The 26,230-nt window shown below is 35.9% G+C and overlaps 1 protein-coding gene across 1 annotated transcript in view; it reads left to right on the top strand.

The window, feature by feature from the left end:
* Positions 1–14,601, top strand: part of LOC113232424 (octopamine receptor beta-1R-like) — a 68,642-nt gene extending 54,041 nt beyond the window's left edge. The window contains exons 4-6 of the mRNA XM_026467144.1: positions 7,219–7,416; positions 8,880–9,047; positions 14,421–14,601. Coding sequence (XP_026322929.1) covers positions 7,219–7,416; positions 8,880–9,047; positions 14,421–14,601 — 547 coding nt within the window. The remainder of the gene's footprint in view (positions 1–7,218; positions 7,417–8,879; positions 9,048–14,420) is intronic.
* The last annotated feature ends 11,629 nt before the right edge of the window (positions 14,602–26,230 follow it).

Here is a 26,230-nt window from a genome sequence, read left to right as displayed (position 1 = left end):
TTTGTTTCAAAAGTGTATTCCATAGCATTTAAGTTTATTTGAAAAGAGCAATCACTAGAGTTTCTTGGTCGTTCTTCTTCTGGCTTAAAAGTGACGTGTAAATTTATTTTACGTATGGAATAAAATGATTCTTTGACTTCGAAAAGAAGACCGCCATAATTTTTGTATTATTCCTATAAAAGTGACACTGTAACATGTCTAGTGGCTGCCATAAAGGAAATAATAATAATAAAATCGGGTGTCCGCTTTTTCCCCAAATTTTTCTATTTACTTATTAACTATTCGCGCCTCCGCATGCCATTGTGCCGTGATAGCACTTTTAGTGGTGGTGTTGTTTGTGCCCAACCCGAAAGTAATTGTGTGGAAACGAACAGTGTGAACGTCGGGAGCTTGGACAACTTTCTGATCTGAAGGTTAGGTCACGCTTTCCTTTTTCCAGTTCTCCATGAGCTAGCCACCGAAGACAAAATCAAAATGTTGGTAAAATTATGATATCGGTTACAAAAATTAATTAGATTAACCTAGAATGTAAAATCAATCCCCTAATCAGGTCAATGCCCTACCCACTAAACTTTCAAAAGCTATCATTGTCGTATGTCTAGCCTTTTAATCTCCATTACCCTCTAGTCTGTCTAGACAGACTAGAGGGTAATTATAACTTTACTCAAAATATTAATATAGACTCCATATAGTCCGTGTTCTATATAATAATGACTTCAGGATGTTGACGGGGCAGCCTCGGTGTGCCGATGGCTATTGCACCATCACGCGCAAAAAGAAGGCCTCGCGGCTATGTAGATTGCGGAGTAGCACTAACTTCATCCTGAAGACCGTGACACGAATTCACCATTATGCACCACTTTCTTCAGATAAAGGATATTTTATGCTGACAAGCATCAAAACAACAAACGTATTTTTTCTATAATATCGACAGACGAGAGTCCGTCACTTGATATTCCTGACACTTCTCTCGAAGTCGTGCGCCTGATGGTAAGCCACACACCTGTCCTGACAGTTGCACTGCCACTGCGCCCATCACCATGAGACTTAAGTTGACTAGTCCAATGTGCCTGTAATTTCACCAACACCTTGTCTTCTTCAAAACCGGAACATAGTAATGCAGACATTATGTAATATATTAGGTAAGGTGGCAGTACTTCCCTGGACGAACTCTTTCACAAGGAGCTCTATTCGTTTTGTGCTACATATACAAATACATATCACCATCCCGCTTTATTGTCGTTACGAACATATACTAAACTGTAATAAGAATTCACAGTAAGGCCTCTGGTCCTAGGAAATTCGTGTACTGTAACTACCAGATCAACGGAATACGCGGAGCAACCAGACCCGAACCTATTTAGAAAAATCCATTTCCCAAATTTCTCTATTGGGAAATGAAGCCGGAATTTCCTCATCTAGCGTTTTCACAATACTCACAAGACCATTGAGACTCACAGTATATAAATTGTAGCTTAAAGATCACTTTCAGTTTTCCGCATAACTGTGGCATGATGAACGTAATGTCACTTGAGTAACGTTAAAATTAGATACGAGCAGAAAGCAGAGATGGACAGTTTGTTAACGCCGGACTTAAATCGGGTTAAAACCCACTATTGCCCATAATCGACGACAAAAACTTCTTCTTCTTCTTCAGCCTTTAGTCACCCACTGCTGAGTGTAGGCCTCCTTATTTGCACGCTATTCTCTTCAGGTCTTTTTGGTTACCTTGACTATATTGTCCGTCCATCTAGCCTTATGGCGGCCGACGCTTCTAGTACCTGTCCTCGGTCTCCACTCCAGTACTCTTCTGCTCCACCGGTCATCCGTTCTGCTGCTTACATATGTGGGCAACCTATCACAAACTCGTTTTTTCATTACACCGAAAACCGAATTATAACGAAACCGTTGTTGTTTCAGGATATGTTGGATATTTATCGCAAAAACACGATTAGGTTCGGTTAGGTTGGGTTTTTAAAAGAAAAAAACATTTTCCTCTCAAAATTGTCTTCGAGGTTATGAAAATTCGAGCAAACGTCTGGGAAATGTCATTTCGAACTACTGATAGTCAACCCTTATGTGCCCCGCCCAACGCCAATTTCTTTGTTTTCTTTTGGCAAAAACTATTTACAGTAAATATTTATTATTCTGATTTTGTGTCTAATAACTCCAGTACTTTGTTATGGTTATTAAGGAACCCATGATCACGGTGTACCGTAGCGTTGTTGCGCCGAAAGCCGAAATCCAGTAGAAAGATGTATTACAAAAACACATAGAATTTTATCAACTTGATAACTTGACCTGTAGAACAGTGGTATAAATAGAGCGACGCTACGGTCACTTACCTACAGCGTGTTCATGGATTCAAGTCCCATTGAGTCGAAGAAATTTTTTTATGTGTTCGATATTTGTATTAATAATATTTTACGTAAATTGAGTTTTGTTCAAATGGAATGATATTATTAATATAAATGTTTATTGTTTCTAGACGATTCGACATCCTTTCTATTGAATCGATTCACTTGAAAATCCTATCGAAATGCATCGAGTAGTGAGAATGCCAAATTCCGTATTCGCCCTTTCTGCCCACGATTTTGGGCAGAAATTGGTTAGAATCCGGGCGGGTTGGTTGGATTTTAATCCCCTTCTCTGGATACGAGCCCAAAACAGATCGTGCATCTCGTAATTCTCGCGTAGTTTCGGTAACTACCGCAGCTACCGTATCGTATTTAGTTTGTACGTTTTAGACAACTGACGTAAAGTTAATTATGCTATGTACAATTACGTTACAATTCTTCGTAATTCCTTCTTCGTATTACGATCCGCGGAAATGTAAATTGAGCCTAACCGCATACAAAAAAATAAATCTAAAATGCTGAAACCTTTTTGTTCACGTCACTCATTTTTATCATACACCAATGTTATTGTAATAGGACTGTCTGTTTGTGCAAAGCCTATAAACCTTTTTACACCATTTTGCTTCCATTTACATACATTGAAGTTAAACAATGTTGAGCTTTTTGCCATGTTGTAAACAATTTTCGTTACAAAAAAACGAGATCAATTTCTAACGTTTATTCTCTTATATCAGTCATTCTCGGACTAGTTTTTTTTATAATATCAAGTGACAGGACAAACAAGTCGCGCGCCTGATGGCAAGCTACACTCGTCCATAATGTGGCAGTGCCACTTAGAGTTTCCAATCGTAAAGGTCTGAGGGGCACTGCCACTGCACCCGACACCCTGAGACATACGTTATCAAGTCCCACGTGCCTGTAAAATCGCCAGTACCCCTACCCTTCAAAAGCGGAACACAGTAATGCTAACACTACAGCTTGGCGGCAGAAATAGTTAAGGTCGCAGTACTTCCCTGGACGAACTCTTCACAAGGAGCTCTACTACTACTAAAGTGTGTGTGTGTGAAATGCACACATTCGCATAAAAGTGCAATGTTCACTACCTAATTTCCGTGACAATTTTTATTATTTAAGTATCCGATTTTTTATCGTGCAATATTATTTCATATTCGAGTATTGTATCGTGAAATATTTTTTTATTTTTATTTAATCATTACACGATAATACACTTGAATATTCAAATAATAAAAATTCCCACCGAAATTAGGTAGTGAACACTAGTCAGAGAATGACCGGTTTATAGATTTCGATTATAGCGGTTGACACAGTGAAAAGTCAAAACTAGTGTTATTGTATAATAAAATAAATATGATAACTCGACACAAACGTATCAGCGCGATTTGTATGTGTGCACGCCCGCGCGCCAGTTACACGCACACTCGCATAATCTTGTAGTGCTTTTGCGTTGCATAAGTTTATTATCGGTCGGCAGTTACTCGATGTTTAAAAAAATTCCATCAAATAGTACACAAGTTTATTGTTATGTTTGTGGTTGTTTGAACAAGAGTGCAACAAATTCAGAATTATTCAGCATTTTATTTCTATTTCATATTCATAATCTATATTCAAGATACCAATGCGGGTTATGGACGTTGGTATAAAAATATCAATTCATAAGTACCATCGAGAAGTACCTACTGTATTTAACAAAGGTTATTTCAATATAGCACGAGAATATTGTGATTTTCAAAATTATATTTACAACCTGTAGGTACAATTAAAATAAAAATGTAACAACCCTACGCTCCGACGCATTTATACGCCTCCCTTCTTGCTCTTATTATACTATGCTAGTATAGGCTAATAGGAATGTGTAAAGGCGACTTCCTTCGATCCGTGATTTTACCGATCAAGGAAGCTCAAGGAGGTTCCTCCGCGGTCACGCAGTCCGTAGCGGTGTATAGATCAAGGGATTGCGAAAGATGGGAGGGGCCGGTGCACGGCGATAGTGTAACAGTTAAAGCGCAGGCCACACCGCGAACGAAGCTAAGCTAACTTAACTTAGCCCATGTAGTTGCATGCAAAGTTAAGCTAAGAAGATACATAGTAAGTAGTGATGTGTTACATGTGTTAAGTGCGGGGGTGAAGGGCGGCAGAAGGGCTCGTTGAGTTAGTTTAGTAAGCTTAATTTGCGGTGTGAACCGAAGTATGATAGATGCCCCAGCTACGTGAGCGGTGTGGTCTGCGCTTAATTATTATTATAAATTGGGCGGGGTCAGTGCGTGGCTGTCGGTAAAATCATTTTGGTACAACCCCGCAAAAAGTAGATCGCTTGCAACCGTTCTTTAAGTAAATTGTTTAACCCAAGTAGGCGGACTCTCGCTTTGTTTCTCGATTCATTTTCCATTTATCATCAAGTGGGAGATCAACCTTTTCTTTGTCGGTAAAATATCAAGAGTTAGACGGATCGTTTTCTTTGCAAGACCTTTTGTTACTGTGGGCGGATTTTGCGTAATTCTTATTATGGATAGAGGCGGAGTATACAAACATGATTTTATTAATAAAGAAGCGTTTTTACGTAATCTTATTTCAGTTACATAACATTAGTTACGTTAGTAGATTATTTCGTTCACGGTGAAAGAAAATGGTATGATGAGACATGTCGAAGATGGTTTATAACTTTTGAAAAACGTGCGAAGTTTCCTATCCGCATCAGGCGTGATGTCCTATCACACTTCTCGTCTGTCGCCTTCATTATAAATAACTGGACCATCGAGGTCATCTCAAACAGTCAGACGAAACAAAGTGGTTACTACCACAGAACAATAATTATCCGCTCACGCGATGCGCTCATCCTATCGCAAAATGGCGACTATTTGGTTTCGCAAATTAGAAAAGGATTTAGTTTAATTACAAGTTTTTATAAATAAAAATTATTATTCTGCATTGCTAAATAAATACCCTCCGTACTACAACAAAAACATCTCAAATAAAATGCAGTAATACACCGCAAATCCTGCACTTAAAAAGCACTTATGAAATTTTTGGTGTACTTGGGTAAATATGATAATATTCCGTTGGAGTGATTCTAACGTTTACCATGAAATTACTCCTTAAAGTATAGTTTATAAAGATTTATTCAGGGTAAACTTAAAAAACGCTACTTACGGTATGTTTTCAATAAATAAACACCGAAATCATCAGCCCAAACAATAACAGACACGATTGTCGTGACGTGTTTTTGAAGTTCTTTATTTTTTTTAAATGACAGACCCAGGCATTAAAAACTTTATGGTTTGCTAGAGTAGTTACCGAAATAGCAATTAGTATTAGTTCTTTTACCTGTTATAACTTCGATATCCGATAAATCGGTATAAAATCATCACCGGCACCTCTAGGTGTGGTATGCGTCTACGGCTGCATGTATCGCGTGAGCGGATACAATACTGTGCCCGCAGTACGCGAAGTTCCACATACTTAAGTTCAGTCCGCCATTTTCGCTTTGCAACGTGCAAAAGAAGATTGTCAATAAGTATACACGTATACGTTCCCTAAATTCGGACCGTCCTCATCTGACGTCTGCAATGTTTACCGCACAAAACAATAAATAATAAATAATAATATATAATAAATAACGCGCACACTCAACATAGCCCCGCACTAGGTAAACCCTGTGTCGCGGGTGCCATGGACACACATATAGACAACCACAAATTACACCCAAACTCACGAGAGAAATAATTGTAGGCCATATAAACATTTCTCCCGGCCCGGGAATCGAACCTGGGACCTCTGCGTGGCAGTCCGGCATGGTAACCGTTCGGCCACAGAGGCAGTTAAATACAGTGGAACTACGTAGTTTGCATGTCACGTGTGCCAACATTCCGCGGAGTTCGACGAACTTGAGCTCTGACCTTTTCCGCGTTATGATCGTGCCAATTATATCGCGCAAAATCTTGAAAATCGTAAAATAATACCTTATTATGCTGCTGTGGAGTGCAAAAATGATAGTCACACTTGTAATATTGTCTATGGTGGTGTCATGTTATCGTCGTTTAGTTTTATTACATTTTAATAAATTTTCAATTTTCTGTTAATCGTAATATTTTTTTGTTACAAGAAACGAAAACTGATACCGCATAAATATGGTTGTTTCCGTTTTGAAGAACTAAATAAACATCTCGAATTCGACGTCGTTCAGCAATTGACCGCTAGATAGCAGCACATTGATGGAAACTTCAATATAAAATCAAAACGTCGTAACCTGAAATAATTGGTATTGAAAATGATATGTCAACAACATTAAAGTATATTAAAAGTTCAGAATTTGTTATTTCTTTTCAAATTAGAAACTACGACCAATCATTATCAAGATTTCATAGTGTTTCAAGTTATGAATACCTATGTAAGTTTTGGCGACGGCGGTGCTGATAGTAATCAAGGCAGGTTGGTAACCCCACTAAAACGTCGCAGCGTGTCTTTAATGTGTGCGCGCCCACCGCACGCCGTGTATGTTTCATTATTATGCGAATGTGTGCGTCCGTACTCGACGCGGGGCGGCTGCGCACACATATAACGCGCGCCGTTATTTTGTACGGAGTTACCTTACTTGTTTTTTTCTACTATGCGAAGAGTGTGTGCGTTTTTTTTAATGATGCACTTATACATTAAACATCGCATCGTAGCGGGTACATTGTGAGGACAATATAGATGATTATAAAATCTCAATGTTTACGATATTTAGATAATAAAATAAAATAAATTATATTTTATTGTATTGAACTTGTTAAGCTGATTACCAACTAAAGCAGAAGAAAGTTACTGTACACTATTTCACGAAATATTATCTTTGTTTCTCTAGGAGTAAAGTAGCTGCCCTTCTTCTGGACAAGCATCTTCAAATCAATGGGATCTCCATGGGAGAAGCGATGCGGGAACGGCAAAGTATACAAATGCAGCCCATGGCCAGTAGCAAGATGAAACGGGAGAGAAAAGCGGCAAGGACGCTAGGCATCATCATGTCTGCCTTCTTGGCGTGCTGGCTACCGTTCTTTTTATGGTGAGTCATTAGTATGCATATTATATTAATATTAGAATAAAACAAAATTCATTTATTATAACGCCACAACACAAAATATACCGAAAGAAATAAACTCAAAGCAAAAGTAAAACAATAAATAAAATAACAACATAAAAAAAACAACGAAGCAACCATAATGCAATTTTAAACAGTCAACTCAATTTGAATAAATGTCATGTGTGTGTCATCTGTGGTATGTAAAAGGATCCACTCAGGTAATATCACAGCTGAGTAAAGGTTGTGACGCTCATTTTCAGTGAACCCTAAAACCGAGTGAGGACCGGACGCGTTTGAAGTGCTTGTAAAATAAAATAAATGACGTAAACATTTCTATAATTTGTTGTGTTTTTGGTTCACATGTACATGTATTCAATGTGCTGCCATCTTGCGGCCAGTAGCTGAACTACGACGAACGATTAACATCTGAATGAATGGAAAGTAGTATCTTCCTGACAACATAAGCCTTCTTTAACGCACACATTGCATAATGAACTTTATTTCGATCAATTAAGTTCAAAATTAAAAAAACACTCTTAGCGTGAAAATTCGAGATGTTGCCTTAGTTATCAAAAAGATAAAACTCGACCATATTGCTCTTGGATAATGTTTACTTTCGTTTGTTACAGTACAAAAATTGAATTCGATAATATGTTATGAAATAATACTACAGGTTATGTTTTTGGTGCGGCTATCACTTTTGCACTCCAAAACATCACAGTAAGGCGTTTATCTACGATTTTAGAGTAATAATGACACAACCATACCATACAAAACAAAAACAGCGGACTGAGCTCAAGCAGGTCTAACGAGACCTACTGTTGGCACCATTGACTTACAATTATATGGACGTCGGGTCCGCGCTAAAAAGTGTCCGAACTTATAGGGCGTTATAATCGTATACAGAGCGTCATTCACGCTTTAGTCTTCGTTTGTTCGACTGACAGCGAAGCAAGCAAAATTAGACAGTACTGCGATGACATTATAATTTCAATTCAACGTTTTAGCATTTTCATATTACTTTAAATGTCACTACGTTTAAATAGGTTGACTTGGGACATTTTTTTCGTGGTTTTTGTATTAGACCCGTCGTCCATTTATTTGTAAATCCATGGTTGGCACGCATCAGACGCCAACTAATCACTTCTACTGTATTTATTGTTCTGTGGTTTTAAATCTAGTAAATGTCAAATTTTCAATATCAAACGGGATCTTATTGTAGCGAAATTGTAAGCATTCATTGCCCTTTTTATTTAAAAGTGTGACTTTATGAAGTCTACTGTCAAGAACGTCCAGTTTGTTTTTATTCCTCGTAATAATATTATATTTATGACTATTTTGCAAGAAAAAACTACTTTTCTTTTATGTGAAACAAAAGTAAAAATGTTAATTTCTTTGAAATCTATTAAATCTTCTATTCAGTAATTTTCTAATTTTCTATTCAGGTATATAATAACTGCACTCTGCGGCGACGCCTGCCCTTCACCCCCGCCCGTCGTAGCAGGGGTGTTCTGGGTGGGCTATTTCAACTCAGCGTTGAACCCGCTCATCTATGCGTACTTCAACAGGGACTTCAGAGCCGCTTTCCGCAAGACCTTGGACTCTTGCTGCAGGTAACCATATTCATCATAATCGTGATCAATTCTGGGCACGGGTGTCCTTTAATCAGAAAGTTAGGGGAAATGGTTTTAATTTTTAAGTTTTTTGAATCTCACGATGTTTTATTACCATGATCGTCGAGTATACTTAGATATAGCGAGTATATAACCAGAAATAGAGACTAAATGTCATTTAATTTATTTGAAAACTATTCTGCCATTTCATTACGGTGACAACTGCGCTCCGATTGGCCAGCCCGAATTCGTAACAATAGAATGGTGTCGTCAATTATTTCACTTCAAATAGACCAGTTTAACTTGAGCTTTGCTATAATGGACGAAAATTGAAAAATTACATATTTGTATTTAATTACCGATGAAATGTGATTCCGTTTGTTTTGTAATTAGATGTTTTGCTGTTTTTCCCAAACCACCGAATTTAACAGACTCCCATAGATTCATTCGATCTAACTGGATCGAATGATTTTTTCTTAGTGTTTCGATCTTTGTGAAAATAATCATAATGAAATGAAATAAAAATTGTTTATTTGCAAGTAAACACGGTATTGGTGATGGTAAAAGTGCATAATACTTGGTCTCTGAAGTGCAAGTGTGTTGCGCCATTTCTGACATGCATAATTTTACAATATTATATCATAGCAGTCGTATCGTATCATCTTTATTATTTATTAATTTGTGTCAATTTTTGTCATTATTTATGTCAATTATGATATAAAGGTTAATTTACAATATTTAATGTATTCTAATCATCATAATTTAAATAAATTTATAAATGAGAAATTCATCTAAACTGTTTCATCATTCATCATTTCATTTCATTCATCTAAAAAATCAATATTCCCTTTGAGACATTTGTTTTACATAGTCAGGTGTTAAATTAAACAATTTTATAGACATCTTACAACTATTTCTCATAAAACACGTAGTTTTACTAGAAGCGCCAGTCAAGCGATTTGGTAACCTGCATAAATATGAGTAATGTTTATGTTCGAACATTTTTAAATTTTTTTTGACAAACATACAGGCCTCAAGATTGTACATTGAGGGTAGAGTGAGTAACCAGAACTGCTTGAATAAAGGTCTACATGATTCGAAGGGTCCGACTTGGCAAATCGCTTTCACACATTTCTTCTGTAGTACAAAGGCTTTATCAATGTCAATACACTTCCCCACAATACAAGTCTATAACGCAAAGCAGAAGACACGCTTCCATGATAAGCCATTAGCGCTGTCATTTTATCACACTGTTTACTCAAGCGATAATAATAACGTAATGGTTTGACTTAGCAGACAAGTAGACGGCGTAGGTTCGAAGCTCGGAATTTTTTGGAACGTATGTGCAAAATTGAATTAGAAATTTACCATGAGCTTTATAATGAAGAAACGTATCGTGTGAGGAAACCTGCACGCAACTGAAAATCATTTTATTGAGCCCAGTGGGATTATTGATTTGTATGGCTTACATTTATTTCTTTCATGAGTTTGGATGTAAGTTGCGGCTATCTATGTGTATGTCCAAAGCACCCGCGATACACGGTATTCCTAATACGGGGCTATGAGTATGAAAAAAGAACGAAATTTTTATGCCTTTTGTATTATTTTTTTTGTAATGTTTTTCCTTCTGCATTTTTTTATCTTCTTGACGATTCGTTTAAAAGGGAAAAGCATTCAGAGCTGTAAAAAAAGAACACCAATGCCATGGAACTCGTCTCCTCTCACAATAGCAGGGCCATTATGAGAGGAGATGTGTCATTATGAGAGGAGATGTGTGCTCAGCTGTAGCTCGTTCCTTCAAAGTTAGAGAGTTAGCGCACTTCGTCTGATTTGTATCAGGGGGTCTATCTTCGTCCGACATCCGTCCGAAACAATTACTGCCAAATAAGCAATACTTGACCAAATGAAAAGACGCGTGATGCGAATGAAGCTTCATACTGGATATTTGTCTTTTAATTTTGTCGAATATTACTTATTTGACAGTAATTGTTTCGGACGGATGTCGGACAGAGATCGAGAGTAGACCCCCAGTTCCAATGACGGTCCGAAATGTCACAGGAATCATTTTATCTCTAGGTGTACAAGCGATAAAAAAAAAAAAAAAAAAAAAGGTGTACAAGCGATATTCGTATTTTGTGGAATTCGAATTGGACTTAGTGCACAAGCGACATCCGACGTGGGTCCTAGTTTTCTTTTCTTTTATGAAGTTTATTTATTAGATGAAGTGAGCAAACGCTAATAATGTGCCAGACAACAATCACACCAATTGCCTAATCCTAAACTAGGGAATACCCTCAACTATGAGTACCAGAGCAATGGAATTCATTCCGGGGTATTACCCGGAACACACACACCAGAACCGATTTAGAAAACTTTCTTTAACAAATTGGTCCTACCGGGAATCGAACCCGGAGCCTCCGCATTCAGCATCCACAGTGCAAGCCGTTGGGCCACTAAGATCGTCATTATGGACCATTTATAGACCCAAATTACCCGTATTATTTCTTTCTCTTATTTTCTTATTTCTTTCTGGATTGAATAAGACTTTTGTCATTTCAGTATCTAAACTAAGTCCTACCTATCCAGCTTGTTTTACAGTTACATATACATAAACTATATAAATTGTCAGGCAAGCCTTCTGTATATTCTATATAGAACTAGAGAATGCTATGTAAGCTTATATAAAAATGGGCCTTTATCCCTTGATTTGTTGCGTTTCCTCTTCAAGTATCTTATCTTTTAATTGTCCCCCAAAAACTATTTCACCAGAAGCTATATATACCATTCAACATTATACATTATCATAGCTTGTTAAGATTCTATCCATCAATAGTCCTTCTGTTCTGGATATTTCCTGACCTGACAGCAAATTAAAGTAATTGAGTAGTCCACTTGCAAACAGCGCTATATGACATTTTTAATTATTTTTAGTTAATGGCGTAAAATGGTTCAGTATTTTAAATAATTTCAAATACACAGTCTTCAGAAGACTGTACCACCTCAGTCAACCGTGACCATGGGACCTGTAAAGGGCCCGAAACGTGGATTTGTTTGAAAAAACAAATATACGCGATTTAAATCCGGAAAAATAGTTTCATTTTATGTGTAACAATCGCGAAAACCAAAGAACTCGATAATTTCAAATACTTCAACAATACAGTGCCAAAATTGGTATATTCTGAACAAATGAGTGTGAAATATTGACGACTTTTGCAAAAGTCGTTACCTTTCTTAGTTTTACGCTTTCAAAAGTTTCCATTTAGTCGTCAACTTGCAAACGCTGCTCTATTGAGTATAAACACGTGCAAAATTGCTATTTTGTAAATAAAAACTACATTCAAGTTTCAAGTTTTTACTATTATTATAACAAAACTAGCCATGTTATCATAGTGTTGTTGCAAAACTAGCTACGTTAATACTGAACAATTACAAAACTAGTTATTTTAAGATTACTGTTGCAAAACTCTAGATTTAAAACGCAAAATTTGATATATTTATTTATAGTTTTATTTTGTACATTCAATTTATTATAGACTTTGTATGTATTAATGTATCAACATTACTTAATATATATATATTCGTATGTACATTTGATTTATTAAATTTATCTGTGTATTTATTGAGTATAGTATATTTCATTTCTTTACTTATCTATTTTTAGTGCCGCCCCAAAAACCAACTTTCCTCTCAGATTTTCAAAGGTTAGTTGGAAGAAATCTCTTTATGGGATAAGCTCGCCTTTGTACACAAATATTTAAATTGTTTCTGAAAATTTGTAAGTTACTTTGTGGTACAATAAAGTGTTTAAATAAATAAATAAAACTCTCTACGTTCAATTTTTAAATGGAAATAAAGTAAAAAGTTTAATACTGTGATTTTGTTTCTTCATATTGTTTATATCTTTTTTACCACAATTTTCATATAATAAAAAAAGTACCATTTAAAAATCTATTTTCGGAACGATAATTGTTTTTTTAGTTTATAGCTTGTTTTTATCCACGCACATAACGCTGTTTGCTAGTGTACTACTCAACTGCGTATTCATATCTTTAAGTTTCTCAAAGCTAATATTAGAACCTGAAAGATTATAAGTTAGAAGGTTAAATTCATACTTTGTCCAAATGAAAAGGCCTACTTTTGTGTACTATTCCTATTTTACATACGAAGCCGTCTGCCTAAAGACGTCGCTATAATGAATTAGTTTAACCTTGTCCCTTCTTAAAGTTCTTTGGTCCAGAACAAGTCAGAGTCGCGCTATCATCCCTAAATTGTAATACTGATTATAATTAATATTATGATGTTTTACATTTAATCTTTGTGATTACTGTAATTTGTTATAATTATTAATACAAAGATCGAACACAAAGAAAAATTCCTTTGATCTAACTGGGCACGTGTGTCTCTGCCATACCAGGGTAACCGCTCTACCAACTGATCGAGTAAGCAGACTTTATGAATAGGAAATGAAACTATTATTCCGGATTTAAATCGCGTATATTTGTTTTTTCAAACAGACGTCTAAGTCTGTTTGAGATTTTTCATCAAAGAAAATATTGGATCCCAAACTGTTGAAATTAGGATATTTTTTAATTTCAATATCCTCTTGCAGCATCCTGAGTAGATAACGGATTTCTTTTGCAAGGACCTGGGGTTTGTCAAACTTGATTGAATGTGTAGGTTTATCCATGACATGCTCGCAGACTGCAGACTTGTTTACACGACGGTGTTTGACATGAGCTATTATGTTTTTTGATGACGCGTACAAACATTTTGCTTCGTTTGTCCAATGTAAGAGAGACCGCACTCGCAGTCAAGCTTGTAAACGCCTGCATCTTGTAAGGAGACGTTACATTTCACGGGTCTCAGGAACTGAGAAATCTTCCTCAGTTGCTTTTTTTGGAAAAACAATGTAAATCCGGAAAAATAGTTTAATTCCCTATGTATAACAATCACGAAAACCTAAGAACTAGATATAGATTTCATGAATTTTTCTTTGGTTTGGTTTTGTTTCGTTTGTTGTCCTTGAAGGAATTTTTCTTTGCGTTCGATCTTTGTATTAATGATTCGACTCATCCGAAGAATAGAGTCCGATGTGATTATACAGCAAAAAGAGGATAAATATAAGTCTCATTATTCAAACTAGGACCTATCTATAGGCGTATTCAGAATTTTTATATGTTCATTCGTTTCGGAAATATAAAACCTATAAGATCTAATATCCGCAGCGAAGAACAACAATAGAAATGTACAATGTCCTGAGAATAAGCAGTCTTGCACATAGGTCTTTGTTCTACGAATGTGTCGAATTATCCCTAAATTGTTTTGCCAATATACATATGTACAGATAATTCTGATACCAATTTTTGTCATCAGGTCTCTGTGTGGCGATATCGCTCGCCGCTACTGCTGCCATCGCCAACGTCGAGAGCATCATCATTCCAATGCATCTTCTGATATTCATATGAACAACTGCATCAAGTCGACGTCAGCTGATGTACTTCGGGCTCACCAGGCTTCAAGCTCGAGACCTGATGAAATTGCGCTTGAAACGTAAAATATGTACGATAGAAAAGTACTTGCAAGTAAGAATAATTTGAAAAATGTGTAAGTTGTATAATGTTTCATTGTGTAAGTGAAAATGTGCGGGAGAGATATATAAAACTAACATGGATGAATTCTATCGTGATATTTCAGGTACCTATTGGATACAGAAGAGAGCTTTACATCATATTATTATCTCGAATTAACTAGTAGACATGAAATGGAAATACCTATATACGAACTTATGTTGAAAGTTGTATTCTTGTATCTTGTAAAGAATTTGATGAGGATCCATTATCGTGCATTGATTGGAAAGGTTGTGATAGAGTTTTCTTTAAAAAGAGAAGTGAATTTGGTTGTGAAGTGTCACAGATTATTGTTGCATACTCTATATCATGCATAAAGCATAAACCATTATCTTTATTGTACGCCTTTGTCAAAGAGTCCAATGACGAATTTACCTTTTAAAAGAAATTGTATCTTTCAACGGTCACATTTTTTAACGGGTTGAATTTTTCATAAAATTTTTATATCAATTCGCTTAAAGTTATCTTGCTTCTGTTTGTATTGAGTTGACTAGTCGCAATTCAGGCAAATCATTTAGGCTATTTGCTTCAATGTAAGTTTCAAATTTTTGTTTCCATGTCCGCCATTGTTCCGGCTATCATTTCGGAGAGGTTTTATCGCACCTATAATAATTATAGATATCATACGATAACCAGAGCACAATAATTGTGCTCCGGTCTCGAATGATACCGGTCCGGTCTTGAATGTTCGGGTCTTTAAAATCTTCTTCATCTTCTGACACCATGTTTTGATGAGCGGAGTTGAAGTTATAAACCAGGACGGGCTAAATACTTTTTTTTTTTACGACATGGCATAGTGCCTTAAGTGGACGACAAGAGGAGTGAGTCAATAAAGATAATGGTTTATGCTTTATGCATGATACTACAGAGTATGTTTGAAATATTTGAAAGAAAAAATATTTGAAAAGAGTATTCATTCAGATAAATCAAAAACAAATGACATAGAACGTGATTCATTAGAAAGGTGTGAAATTTGTAGAAAATTTGGAACTATGTTAATACGTCGCAAGACAACTATGATTTATGTCCTTGTTTAATAACTTATCCAATATTCCGTACACATTCACCAAAGTTAGATTACGTGACATCATCACGGTTCCAGTTACAAACATCACTACAACTTTCCGTAATTGACGTTTAGTTCACCTTAGGATGAGTGCAAACTTGAGTTTTAAAGCACTTACGGTAGCGTTCTATGCAGGAACGTTGGACATTATTTCTAAAATGTATGAGTAGACCAAAAGGTACTATCGTGACTGTGGTCCCTTGGTGCACATCGGCTTAATGCCAAATATCCCACTAGTGTCTCTTTGACGTAATAAATATACCCAGTTTAGTGGATCTTCGCAATTTTTGAAAGAATTTTTGTTTAAGTGAACAAAAAGTCAAATAATCTTTCTTTTTCATAATGTAAGCAAATTACACTTGAAACCATGACATTAATTATACTCTACTGTTTGTTCGTTAGGCAGAGTCCCCTAAGAAGAATGAGTAAGCAACTCTTGGGGTTGTTCTTTGTAAATAAACATTTGTACACATTTGCAATATTTATTTCAAATATATCGACACAATCTGTAAGAACTAAACGGGTTTTTACTATTCAAGTACCGTTAATATTTCTTTATTTAGCCTGATTATTTTAATCTCATCTGCTGGATTATAAAGATAAGGATGAAGTTAGTACAGGTTTTCCTTGAAAATACCTGTGCACTCTGGCCAACTTTTCAAAGGAAAGCATTTCGTACAAATCGATGAAACATCGGCAGTATTACAGTCGAATACTTTACGTCTAGTTGATTTGTGACTATGCGAAGCAGGCGGGAACAAAACCCAGTGTATATGGATATAAATTAGCGTAAAATGGGTGCTTTCCCGGAGTGAATTCTGTTACTCTGGTACTCATAGTACAGAGAATTCCTTAGTTTCAAAACTACAAAACTTACCATTGGTATAATAAAGCCACATGAGATCATTCGTCTTAACAGTAATATGAACGACACTTTTAAGCATAAATATTGACTTATTTCGTTTGTAGATTCTTTACAATTTTTTATAATTATTAATACAAAAATCGAAGATTTAGAAAAAAATCCTTCAATCTGGCTGGATTCGAACCGACGACGTCTTCTAGCACAGCCAGCCAGAAGCTATGCCAATTAAGCCACGTAACGAACTAGCGGACCTCACGAATTTTTCTATGTGCTTGTTTGTCAGATCTTTGTATTTGGTTTTCAACAACTTTTTAGCCGTAGCGCCATCTATGAGAAATCTATGAAAGTGTTTCGTTACACAGTTAGATAACTTTACAGGTACCGGCTTAGACTAGAGATATCGCTATTCATTGTAATTCAATTTGTATTGAATTGATTTTCAATTATTTTTTGTGCAATTATTTACTACACACATAAGTGTTCTTCTGAAAACTTGTCTGTTTGCAAGGGCACGAATTATGTACATTATATATGGCACTAATATATTACTACATATGAGCCTGGCCCTGTACTATCTTCATACTTGACATTGTCTTTTTTATTTAATCGAGTATTACTTATTTGACGTCATTGTTTCGAACGGATGTTGGACGGAGAATGGGAGTAGACTCCATGTTCTGTCTCACTGCTAGGCACAATCCTTCTTCTGTTCCATTGATTTTTGGTAATATCTGGCTGACTCCAAATCATCCTGGTGGCATTAAATAAAGGGCGTTATATAGGGTGAAATCGTTAAGTGTGCCCAGGCGATTATTTCGTAAATATAATACATATAAAAAACCATTAAACCTATATCAAACGTACGTTACTAAATGAGAAAAATGACATCAATACCTTTTTAAAAATAAAACTAGAACTATGAAAAATTTTAACGTTAAACACTGCCATACATTGTAATAATTATTATTATAATAACGCACACGCTCTTAGCCCCGTACTAGGGAAACCGTGTATCGCGGGTAAAACAATAGAAATTTGTACACCCAAAATCACGAAAGAAATAAATGTAGGCCATACAAATATTTCTAGTCTTATTTTTTAGAAAGTAATTAATTGAAGTTATTTTACTTATTAGGTAAGTAATTTCGATATCAATTTATTGGTTTTTAATTTCTTTTATATTTATGTATAATCGCCTGGGCACACTTAAATATTATACCCTGTATACTTAATAAACTCTATGTAGGAAAAGGAAGAGCGAATCATAATGTTAAAAAAATATTATTCACTCTGCGTTTAAAATATCCAGGTTTATTATTCAGAAAATACCCAACCCAGCAAAGTATTCCACTCCATAGCTATTCGCATAATGAACTTGGGAGTAAAACTCTTCGAGCGAATTGAAGCAATGCCTATTTAAAAGTTCATAGCTTGATTTATAATCTAAAATTAACAAAAGTTGATGTGAAGAAACGACGTACAGTGTATATTTAGCCTATATTCTGCAGACATAAATCGAGAAGGAGTCACTGGGATATTGTTGGCATCAAGATGTTAACTTCGATTCCGGTCTAAAGTTGTCGATTGGCTGTGACATTGAATTGATTACACATTTCGACGCCAGTTATCGCTTTAAATGTAATATAGCAGAATTTCGTTGAATTTTTAAGGAATGTGCTTTACGATGGGACGATTGGATGGACGGACAATTCCGATGAGATTACGATTATAGAGGATAAATCTTAGCTAATATTGTTTTCTAATTAATAAACAAATGATTTACTAGGCTACCCATGTATCATATTAACTAGTCTCGACCATGGTTTCTTTTTTACAAATGTCACATCAGTTTAACAGTTCAAACTGGGTAGGGTTATATTAAAGGCGGCACTGGTGTCGTTTGAATCTGTACAGTTTAATCAGTCATCTGACATGATCCTATAGTATAAGGTAATGGACATTGGCAGAGTTGCCATGTGAAAATAAAAAGTGATGTGGATGATCGATTTTTTATAAACGAACGCGCAGTGACAAAAGGGGCTTTTTGTGTCTTGACTTGGAAAGTGAAGGATGGCGGCCGCCGCTCTCTGTGAACTTACCGCGTGACATTTAAAATTCGTTTTAGCCTGATCCATCTTTTGTACTTTTGAACTAATTACTATGAAAACTAGATAAACGAATTAATTGCAATCAATTGACGTTATTATTTCCCTGCTAGCTTATCGAATTGATAACGAAAAGTAAATAGGCCAATTATCAAGTGATTTCTGGCTAAATCAGTGGTTGAGGATGTTTCCCCCAAAGACTCCCTGGCTGTGAAGCCATACTCCGACATACATATTGATTGATTTCCAAATGATGACATATAGAACGCTATATCTATGGATTTTACCATCGCAAAACCTTTCACATGTAATCAGAATTCACACGAAAATAGTTTTAAAAATAGTGTCAGATACTGGTATAATAACAATATGACTTATGACAATGGCTAAGTTTCCTATGTTGTTTGTATAATGTCAGAATATATTTGGACTCTGACTAAGCTAACTTTAGTAACTTCTTCTTATCATATCGATGGCTTACACTGTATAGGGGAAAGGTGTACCAGATGATCCCCTTAAGGGAGAATGGTGGTAGTTTAAAAGATATTCAGCTTAAAGCAGATGTAAAAGCGTTGAATAATAGAAAATTTATCTATTTACATGTTGTCTTACTCAAAACGTTGTATTTTTTGATCTGTCATTATTATATTTGAATATTTTTAAAACCCTACTAAACTACTTGCCTACGTCTTGTCGTCTGTGTCCAAGATGATCCTAAGGGTATGGGCAAGATGATCCAGGGGAACCTTGCCTCTATTTAGGAAAATTTCTAGGTTTTGGTAGAAACATATGAAAACAACAACTTTATAGACTTAACAAAGACCTCACTTATGTAATCTAGGTATATGAAACAACAGTTACGGAACTTCGAGAACAAATAGTCCTAATTAATTTATATCTTACAGCTACCTAAGGGTGGGCGATATTGTTTTTTATGGCAAGTTGATATCCATCCTCGTCTCCATATCTTTAATGTACTTTACGAGCTCGGTTTCCTGTTTAACACATCTGATGAAAACAGTTTTTTTGTCACCTAAATATTTCATTGAACTGACAGACCCTTTATTTTCACCTTTAGCCCGTCGTTTTAATGACATAACGCGTACCTACTGCTAACTATTTACTTGCCGATCTATGTGGCGTCCTATCTTTTACGCCTCTAGTTCTTTAGATCATAGTCTTCCGACCACCCACCACGAATGGTTTTTCTTTTACAATTACGCGGCCTGGTCTAAAACAAGAAAAAGCATTTATATTTGTTATTAATCGAGATCGATCATGTAAACGAAATCCAGTCTTCTACTATTTCATTCGTATTGCAAGCTATTTAATTAAGAGGTTTCAGTACTCAGAAAAACATACAAATTAAATATAGTCCGTTAACAATATATACAGTACAAGATGATCCCATGCATCATCTCGTACACCAAAACCATAATCATCTTGCCCCAATTTATTTATTTTTTGTTCGGCAAACTAACCTGTATGCTGTCTACTGTTACCACGCCATTAAAAAAGTAAATAGAGCATTATACAAAGCCACCAACACAAAATCTTAGCAATTGATTGCTTAGAATGGAAGTTGCTTAAGCTTTTAATCAACTTTACCTTAGATCAAACTCACACAATTTTTGTTTTTTTCCACAAAAATGAACTCGTCACTCGCATCGCTATTACGTATTGACTGATGAGAGCAATGAGGCCTACGTTTTACTGAAGAAAATATCTAGATGACGTTACTAGTTTCGCTACAATTGAAAAGGATCATCCTACCTCCAAGGATCATCTCGTACACCTTTCCCCTACTTTCCATCGTGGTGAAAGCATTTGCCAATTGGTATAAAATTCTCGCCGATTGTTGCCCAAAGTGCGACAGACATGCAGGAAAAGAATGATATTTTGTGCGGGTATGCTCCTTTCGTGTACCCCATTTTTGTAACAGTAGGACCTCTTGAGAAAGAGTTCATTCAAGGCAGTACTGCCACCATAACCATTACTGCCGCTAAGCAATAATGTGAGCATTACTGAGTTCCAGTTTTGAAGCGTAAGGGTACTGGTGAAAGTACAGACAGCCACATGGGGTTTGTCAACTTTTTATCTCAAGGTGCACCCCAGGACTATGCGATTTAAAGCTCTGTGTAGCACTGTAACTGCTATGGGCTGGCGTGTCGCTAACCACCATACCCATAACTTGTTCATCCCGTTACTTGGTAACTTAGTCGCTCACGCGATGCGCTCCTCCTACGGCAAAATGGCGGCTTTTTGTTTTCGCAAAGTTTTTATAAATAAAAAAAAATATATTATTCTGCATTGCTAAGTAAATACCCTCCGTACTACCAACAAAAACATGTCAAGTAAAATGCAGTAATACACCGCAAATCCTGCACTTAAAAAGCACTAATGAAATTTTTGGTGTACTTGGATAAATATGATAATATTCTGTTTGAGTGTTTCTAACGTTTACCATGAAATTACTCCTTAAAGTATAGTTTATAAAGATTTATTCAGGGTAAACTTAAAAAACGCTACTTACGGTATGTTTTCAATAAATAAACACCGAAATCACCAGCCCATACAATAACACACGATTGTGGTGAGGTATTTTTGAAGTTATTTATTTTTTAAATGACAGACCCAGGCATTAAAAACTTTATGGCTTGCTAGAGTAGTTACCGAAATAGCAATTCATATATTAGTTCTTTTACCTGTTATAACTTCGATATCCGGTAAATCGGTATAAAATCATCATCGGCACCTCTAATAATAATAATAACGCACATACTCAACTAGCCCCGCACTAGGGAAACCCTGTGTCGCGGGTGCCATATACACACACATAGACAACCACAAATTACACCCAAACTCACGAGAGAAATAAATGTAGGCCATACACATATTTCGCCCGGCCTGGGAATCGAACCCAGGACCTCTGCATGGCAGTCCGGCATGGTAACCGTTCGGCCACGGAGGTAGTCAACCTCTAGGTGTGGTATGCGTCTACGGCTGCATGTATCGCGTGAGCAGATAAAACAAAATAATAATAAATACCTCCTTCGTAAGACCAAATATTCTCAATCAAACAGATGAACAGAGTAGTAGAGCTAGAATACAAGCAAGAGTTAATTTAATATCAGCGACGGTACAACGAGATATTATTCAAAAGGTTCATTATTTATTCGGAACCGAACGGAAACTTCATACAATCGTCTCAAACCTTCTATATAGGCTACGGACCTTCAAATATCCAACACCCAAAATATTACTTATCTACTGAGCACAAGGATAAAATTCTTTTGAAACGCTAATATATTTTCTGAGAAGTATAATTTCAATGCTCGCCGTGTCGTAGAACTTTAAAGAACTCATTTTTGCTACACTAGCAACACCATCTCAAAGTTCAAAGTCACTTTTTAGCTTTTGAGTAAAAACCAATCGTCAAAAGTCGGGAGGAAAATGGGATTATTCCAAATTTTTCGTAACTACATTTATTTCAATCTACAAGAAGAAGTTACTTCGCAAATTTCGAAGAATTCGAAAATGCTTTTTCCAATAAAGAACTCTTATAATAAACCTATTCAATTTCAACAATTTATATTGCGGCCAGTATACCGTGATCTCTTTAAAGTGCGTACTTGCCAATAGGAATATAACAAACATTACACTGAAATACGTACATTTAGTAGTAACAGTGGTAGGAGTGGAGGTACAGATAGATGCTTATATGGCGGACGCCTGTGGAGTGGAATTCCGTGCCTGCAGATTTATTCCCTGAAAGGTTTTACATGGGCCTTTTCAGTACGATAGTGAATGGACATTATTTAGACACTTTCCAACAGATGGGAGACCAACGGGCCTACCACAACCTCTTAAAACAATATTACTTTAACCTTACATTGACTTTTCGTACCATAACGCGCTTAAAGTAAGCTTATTGTAATGTTAAATCTATGATGTTTTATTGGCGGCTTTGTGACTATTCATGCGCTCAGTTCGTACTATGACGCGATTTTAACATTAAAGTAATGTTGCTCTTATGTCAAATTTAGCAATCTTTAAATAGTTGCACGGATGCAATGGAAACAATATTATTTTCAGTCTTATTGTCTTAATATTGATTTGTAATGATTAAAAGTAAGTTGAACTTATTTATTTACATATATCTCTTCAATATTTTGTTTATTTTTGATTTAATGGCACTTAGTAAATAATTTTTCGTTAAATAAACATTCGCGATATTTATTTCGTAAAATTATAACAGCGCCATCTATGGCGAAAGTAACTGTTGACACTGGATTATAGTTCCGAATTCACAACGTGACTATCAAGACTCAGCTTGTTAATTTATTTTTCTTCATGAAAATGCGGAATAATTATTGAAAACAGCGTAATTTTAATGGATTTTATTAGTACATACTTTTCTTAACAGTCAAAATTCTCGGAATGTAAATAACATTAAGTACTTAGACATTATACTATGATAAGACGATTCGAAACATCAAAAAAGAAAAAGGTGGCATTATATAGTTCACATAGCGTTATCTCTTTCCTATTTTTAGTAAGGAATAGACAATCGGTCTTTCAATCACTTTTGCAATAATACATTACAGCTTCGTCATGGTACGAATATGAGTAATATTATAATAAGCTTACATTGAAATAAGATTGTTTTTGGAAAGTTTATGGTAGGCCCCTGACTTACGAATTCGGTTATTGAAAGCAAAAATCAACCACCTAACATCCTGCACGCAGGCTAAGCTCATGAACGCTTCAGATATCAGAGATCACGTACCGGAACGAACTAGGCCAAGTATTTTTGTTTCTCAATCAACATACAAAGAAGTAACAACACCTTCCGATGTTGGTTCTGCAGATAGTAGAACCAAGTCCAATGTAGCATATTATTGTTGGATACAAGACACCTCTAAGAAAATGGTTTTATTGTAATTTATTAATATAAAGATCGAACACAAAGAGAAACTCCTTCAACCTGATAGGGCTTGAACCTGCGACCACGCTGAACCGTAGCGTCGCTCTGCCAACTAAGCTACAGGTCGAATCAGCAGATCGACGAAATACTTCTATGTGTCTCTTAGAGATCTTTGTATTGGGTATTTTTGGCTTTCAACGCCGTAAACGAAATCTCGTGCGAGATTTATGAATCTTATCACGCAGCCGGTACCTTTACAGTTACTACAAACTGGCGTTGATGTCATGATGTTAAAAATGGTTTTGGTCAATATGTTTATCCTTTATAAAAAGAACTGCAATATGATTCCAAATATTTGGTGATGCAGAAACAATAGAGTTCGTTTAAAACCAGCTAAAGTATAATGAGTTATTATTCAAAAGGTGATAAAGATTTATTCAGAACCAAATGGAAACTTCAAAAACCGTCTCGAAGTTTCTGTGATTGAAAAACGATGTTTTATGAAATCTACCCTTATTCTCAAGCAATAATGCTTAAATTGGTTCGCTCAATCGTGATTGACTTGCATTTTACTTTAATTAACTTTGAAAATGTTTAGGTTGATTGACGTACAGTTGAACAAAGGTGGTTGAACGGTGCATTGGGTGAGATTTGTAATTCATGCGTAATCTATACCTTCTAAAAATAAACAGCGTCATTGATTTCAAGTTCCCAAAAGGGTTCAAATTTCTACTTATTTGATATAAAAATTATAGGCATAGACTATATGTGACGGTACGCATCTGGAGACCCAACTGAAGTCTAAAAAAATTTTAAAAGGCATAAACATTTCACGTGGCGTTTAAGTCTCCAGAAAATGTATTCGTAATAATATAATTATTTTTTATACTCAAAATCATCATTTACAACCCATTAAATGTCCCACTACTTGGCACGGATCGCCTTTAAAAAGAGGGTATAGTCACATCTTTTCCCAGGGTTGTGAACCTTTTTTGACACGGTATTACTACTAAACATTCACAAATCAACTTATTTGCATTTAAACCGACAAAATCTCAATTAAGAAGCAACTACGTGTGGTCTGTGGAAGCAACCGTTCTCCCACACCAATATCCGCAAACAAGGTAAAGAAAAAACTTAAGATGAACAAATTTTCTTATCTTCAACTACTAAGAGCTGCTTTGCCAGTGACACTTGTATCTTCATAAAATACACATCAAGGCATCGTGTATTTAGTGAAACCGGCGCCCTGCCTCCCCCAAACCGCTAGTTGCCAAGTTTGCATGTGGCATATGCGTGCCCTCAGGGGAAAAACGTTGACGAGATGGCAAATATTTAGTCAGTCAGCCGTGACTTCGGGATCTGTAAAGAACCCGAAACGTGGAATATTGGCTATGAAAATGAAAAACTTTAATTTGCATAGCAAATATTGTTCAAAACATCTATAGCGCATTACAACCGCCTTTAAAAAAATTTAAAAATTCTTTTTGAGAGACCCCTAACTTTTATTGCCATTTTCGACTTCACGTTACCGATTCCTATTATATCTTCACTATACCTTCGGTGCCATTGTCGAGTTTCACATATGTGAGGTGTACCTTGTCATAGACTCACAAAAATCGGTATGTGAAAGCGCCCATGACACTGAACAACTTGCGTCGAAAAAACAAATTGAAAATAAAGCGAGTGAGTGTGCAAGTTGACAAGGACCGACCAAGAACTTACCACGACAATTTGAGGACATCCTAAAGAAAGGCCAGGTCATCGAAAAAGATATGACGACAAAGATAAAGAAAGGAACGCTTATGTGGTTCGGGCATGTATAAAGGATGTATGAAAGAAGATATCGCCGTATCTTGGGAATTTCATGACATGACCGGGTGACAATAAAAACAAAGTGTGAAAAAGTACTCAATAAACATAAGAAAGGGTCAAAGTCAAAGTCAGAGATTATTTATTCCATAGGTAAAATAAATTTACACTTGAAATCGTCACATTTAAGCTACTGCTCGTTCACTACGCTGACCTCCCTGAGAAGAACGAGCAAGAAACTCTAGGGATTGCTCTTTTTAAATAAACTTAAATTTTAATGGAATACACTTTGAATCAAATTTGTGTGGATTCTGGATCCATGTCGTCTTTCCATACATCTTTATCTAACACGTAGTCTTCAATTTTGTAATATGATTTTTCGATCAAAATATTTTTAATGTAGTTTTTAAACTTAGGAAATGATAAACTTAATATATGCTCCGGAATCTTGTTGTAAAAAAGGGTTGGAGTTTATAAACACCATTAAGCACAGAACGTTGTCGTAATTCGGCTACATTATGTGAAACAATAACTACAACTTACTCCACCTTATCATCCATGACAATATTGCCGGAAAACGATGTGTCGGTAGAAGGCGGCATACTTGGTTAAAGAATTTGAGGGAATATTTCGCCTACAGTACGAGTATTTTGTAAAAGTTAAAATTGTTAGGCAATATGGACACTTTCCTATCCCAAAATATTTGCCTCTTTTGAATATATGTTATAAGGACGCACATGTAACATCAGAAATAGGTAAAACCCATACTCTATATAAAAGT

This window comes from Hyposmocoma kahamanoa, unplaced genomic scaffold, assembly GCF_003589595.1.
Source record: "Hyposmocoma kahamanoa isolate Upper Pololo Valley unplaced genomic scaffold, ASM358959v1 76, whole genome shotgun sequence".
Lineage (NCBI taxonomy): Eukaryota > Metazoa > Arthropoda > Insecta > Lepidoptera > Cosmopterigidae > Hyposmocoma > Hyposmocoma kahamanoa.
This window is presented reverse-complemented; position numbering and strand designations above follow the sequence as displayed.